Source organism: Mus caroli, chromosome 6 (genome assembly GCF_900094665.2).
Source record: "Mus caroli chromosome 6, CAROLI_EIJ_v1.1, whole genome shotgun sequence".
NCBI lineage: Eukaryota > Metazoa > Chordata > Mammalia > Rodentia > Muridae > Mus > Mus caroli.
In genome coordinates this window covers 146608185-146612003 of record NC_034575.1, presented here as the reverse complement: position 1 = coordinate 146612003, position 3819 = coordinate 146608185, and the positions used below count along the sequence as shown (strand labels likewise).

At 46.7% G+C, this 3819-nt stretch overlaps 1 protein-coding gene across 1 annotated transcript in view; it reads right to left on the bottom strand.

Annotated features, from left to right (window-relative positions):
• Positions 1-714: 714 nt before the first annotated feature.
• Positions 715-3819, bottom strand: part of LOC115031291 (atherin-like) — a 20061-nt gene continuing 16956 nt past the window's right edge. The window contains exon 2 of the mRNA XM_029478275.1: positions 715-1349. Coding sequence (XP_029334135.1) covers positions 715-1349 — 635 coding nt within the window. The remainder of the gene's footprint in view (positions 1350-3819) is intronic.

Sequence of the window (3819 nt, the reverse complement as noted above, 5' to 3'; positions counted from 1 at the left end):
ATTAGGGAGTAAGCTACCCCTAAAACCTCATTTGATACAGGAATAACCACCAGTCCTTCAGAAGCTGATATTTTTCCTGTTTTCTATTAACTTTATGCAACCCAACAAATAATTTTTTTTCTGTTTTTCGAGACAGGGTTTCTCTGTGTAGCCCTGGCTGTCCTGGAACTCACTCTGTAGACCAGGCTGGCCTCGAACTCAGAAATCTGCCTGCCTCTGCCTCCCAAGTGCTGGGATTAAAGGCGTGCGCCACCACTGCCCGGCCCAACAAATAATTTTAACAACTCTTTCAGTGCCAATGAAATGAATTGCTTCATAGCGACACATAGCCTTGGCGCATACCCTCCTACTACAAAGGCTGCAGTCGTCTACTCTGCTGCTCTTACAGGCTGAGTCCTCTGACTCATTCTACAATGAAAAATCATCTGTGGGGCAAGGGTGCTCTTGTATTTTAGAAGTGCCCATTTAAACCATTAGAGCCTGAAGGCTGAGGACTTGCTGCCTCTTTTCCAAGAATTGAAATCATCTGCACCAGTGCTGACTGAAACAAGCGGGCCCATCCATGCTACCAGGTGCAGTATCTCACACCAGCCTCAGGCGCAACAGAGAAGCGCAGAGAAGGTACGCGCCAAGCGCAGGCTTGCAGAGAGGGGCACCGGAAAGCACCTGTCCCTCGCAGTTCCCGGGTACCGGAAAAGGGCGGACTGTGGTGGTCTAGCGCACGAGAGGGGAGAGGGAGGGGAGACCGGAAGGCGAAGCCTCCAAGGGGAGCTCGCGTGCTAGAGGGCGGGGCAGAGGACCGGAAATAGGCGGTATTTGGGCGTGGTCGCGCCGTGAGCGGCCTACATAAGTTGCGCGCGCCTTGAGGGGGACAGCTTGGGCGCGAGCGGCGGAGTTGGATGGGTGCACTGTAGGCGGTGGCCGCAGGCTAAGCTGAGGCGGGAGGAAGGGACGAGGGGGAGAAGGGAGTGCGGGGTGGCGTTCGCCCACGTTGCAGCGCGCTGGACTCCCGCGCGCTTTCGGAGGCAGCCGGGGAGGTGAAGCAGGACGGCGGCGGGGTGGGTGGGTCTGCGCGTCCGTGGCGGGGTGGAGAAGCGTAGTGCCCCAGCATTCTAGGGTCGGGCTTCTCAGCGGCTTTGCAGAGCGCTCTGCGTCTGGTGGGCTGCGTGGGCCCTTAGACTGTGACCCTGGCTGGGGCTCCTCTACTCGGGCCCTTGGGGCACTTGAACGAGCAATGGTGTCCAGGGGCTGTCTAGCTCTGGTCTTGCTCTTTACGGGCAGGATTTCTGAATAGAGTTGAAGTGTCCGACTCCTTGGTTTCCCGGATCCTTGGTGCGGGTAGCGGAAGGCTTGCCAGTATAGGAGTGAGTGATTGTGAGTTACTGTAAACACAACTGGAAGCCACCTCGGCGTACAGTTTGTGAGACTTGGCAGCAGTGTCCAGGGGGATGCACTAGGTTAGGCCCTGGACAGTCAAAGAGTGCTGCCATTCTAGTACAAGAAACTTGGTTTACGTAGACTTTGAGATAGATTGAAGTTGGGGCTGCAACCTGCACTCCCCGCCCCGACCATAGAAATTATTCAGAATGAGGAGATCAGAAGCCTTTCGCTTGCTTAGCAGTTCTCCATGTGGGGAATAGAACTTCTGGAAACGTTCCTATAGTGTAAATTTTGCCTACGTATAGACTGTCTTTATTGGCTATTGCTTGTGTCAATTAACCTTAGTAGGGGAGTGGAAGTGCGCTGTCCGAAGCAACGTTATGTTTTGACTTCATTTCATTTTAAAGAAGCTCCTCGTTGTGCACCTTTAGTTTACATTGGTATTTAACTCCTCCCGCCCCCGTCCTTTAGCCTCATCTGTTTCAGTGGTGCAACTTTCTCCATCCCTTTTCGGTTACCAGTCACCTTCAGGCCATTCAGAGGAGGGAAAAGTGGGAAGTATGAAGTCAGCCAAGTCCCAAGTGAACCAGGATCAGCAAGGGGAAAACCAGCGGGCTCTGAGCCCCCTGCAGTCTACTCTCAGTTCTGCTGCATCTCCTTCCAAGGCATACGAAACCTATATTGATAATGGATTTATATGCCTTAAACACAAAATTAGGAACATCGAGAAGAAAAAGGTAACTTTCTACCTCTCCCATCCCTGAGTGTGCATTACCATAAGCCAGGTTAAGGATCCGACATTCTTTATATCAGAGCACATAGATCTTGTAAATTTAATCGACCTTGAGACTTAGTTGCCTGGGAACAATTAAGCATCCAGGCTAAATGTTTGCTCTGTTTGCCGACACAGCTGAATAACTATTCTTCACATATTGCTTTTGAAATATTTGAAGAGTTGGCTATTATAGGTCTGATTCATTTCTTGAGTTATATTATTGTAGCTTAGATAAGGAATAGCTTGATATTTTAGTTTGTTTTCCTTGTGACTGTAGAAAGTGATACAGCAGTATGGCTGCTGCAGTCTCTGGAAGCATCTTACCATGAGCCAGAAAGTGTTTCAGCATTAATTATTTTTCCCCACTGCTAGATACCAGTTTAAGATTGGTGAAAGTATTGTAGACAGCTTTGTAAAGAGACTTGGATTCTTACTAGCCTAACATCACAGTTAGTTGTATGGTAAAGATCTAGATAATTTCTCATTTCCTGAGTCAAATGACTGTGATCCAGTCATCCCAGTTCTTTGGGATGCATTGTTGGGTCGAGATTCTCATCTGCATTTGACAGATAAAGCTGAATAAGTATCTGAATCTACATTGTGCTGAAAACCTAGTAAAACCTTAGGAAGGTTGTTTTGTTTTTGTTTTTTTGAGACAGGGTTTCTCTCTAGACCAGGCTGGTCTCAAACTCATAGAGATCTGTCTAATGCCTCCTGAGTGCTGGGAATAAAGAGGCAAGCCACCACCACCAGGCAGGTAGTTTTTTTGTTTTTGATTTTATAGTGGAGAGGTATATGTACTTCCCTTGCTTTGGAAATTAGTGCTGAAGCCCTGGCTGGTAGTTGTTTCTGTTTATCTTTTTCCATACATCTTTGGGATGCATGCATTTGCTTACTAAGTTGTTCCTGGGTCAGCACAAGTTCCTTAGCACTGAGAACTAGTCAGTGCAAGGTCTATTAGTGGAAATTCATTAATGTTTTTCCTCAGTGCAGAAATATGTGTATTCCTGTATTATCCAGCCTAGTACCTCTTTAATTCTGAATACCTGTCTGCTAGACCAGTGCCTTTGTTTTCACCTTCTAGGAAAGCATTTTAAGACTGAAAACCAGTATAGGAAGAATCTGCAAAATGCTTGCGGTATAGTATAGTGGTTTATGTCATGAATTTGTGGCTAATAGATGAATTTTATTTTTAAGAGTTTTATTTTTAAATTTATGTTTTTATTTTATGTGCATTGGTGTTTGCATATATGTCTGTGATGGTGTCAGAACCAGGAGTTTCAGGCAATTGTGAGCTGCCATGTGGGTGCTGGGAATTGAACCTGGGTCCTCTGAAAGAGCAGTCAGCACTCTTAACTGCTGAGTCTCCCTAGCCCATTTTATATATTTTCTTAACTAGAAAATTTTGTATGAAAGATAGCCTTACATTTTGGCACTTCTGTTCTAAAGTTAACTGTTATGAATATGCTACACAGTTCAACAGGTAATAATAGTATATGCAAGCATGAGCTAATGTAGATAAGCTAGTCAGTTATGATGCCTCTGATGTTTTGTGCCTGATCAGTTGTTCTCAACCTTCCTAATGCTGAAGCCTTTTAATAGAGTTCCTCAAGCCAGGCGTGGTGGCTCACACCTTTAATCCCAGCACTCGGGAGGCAGAGGCA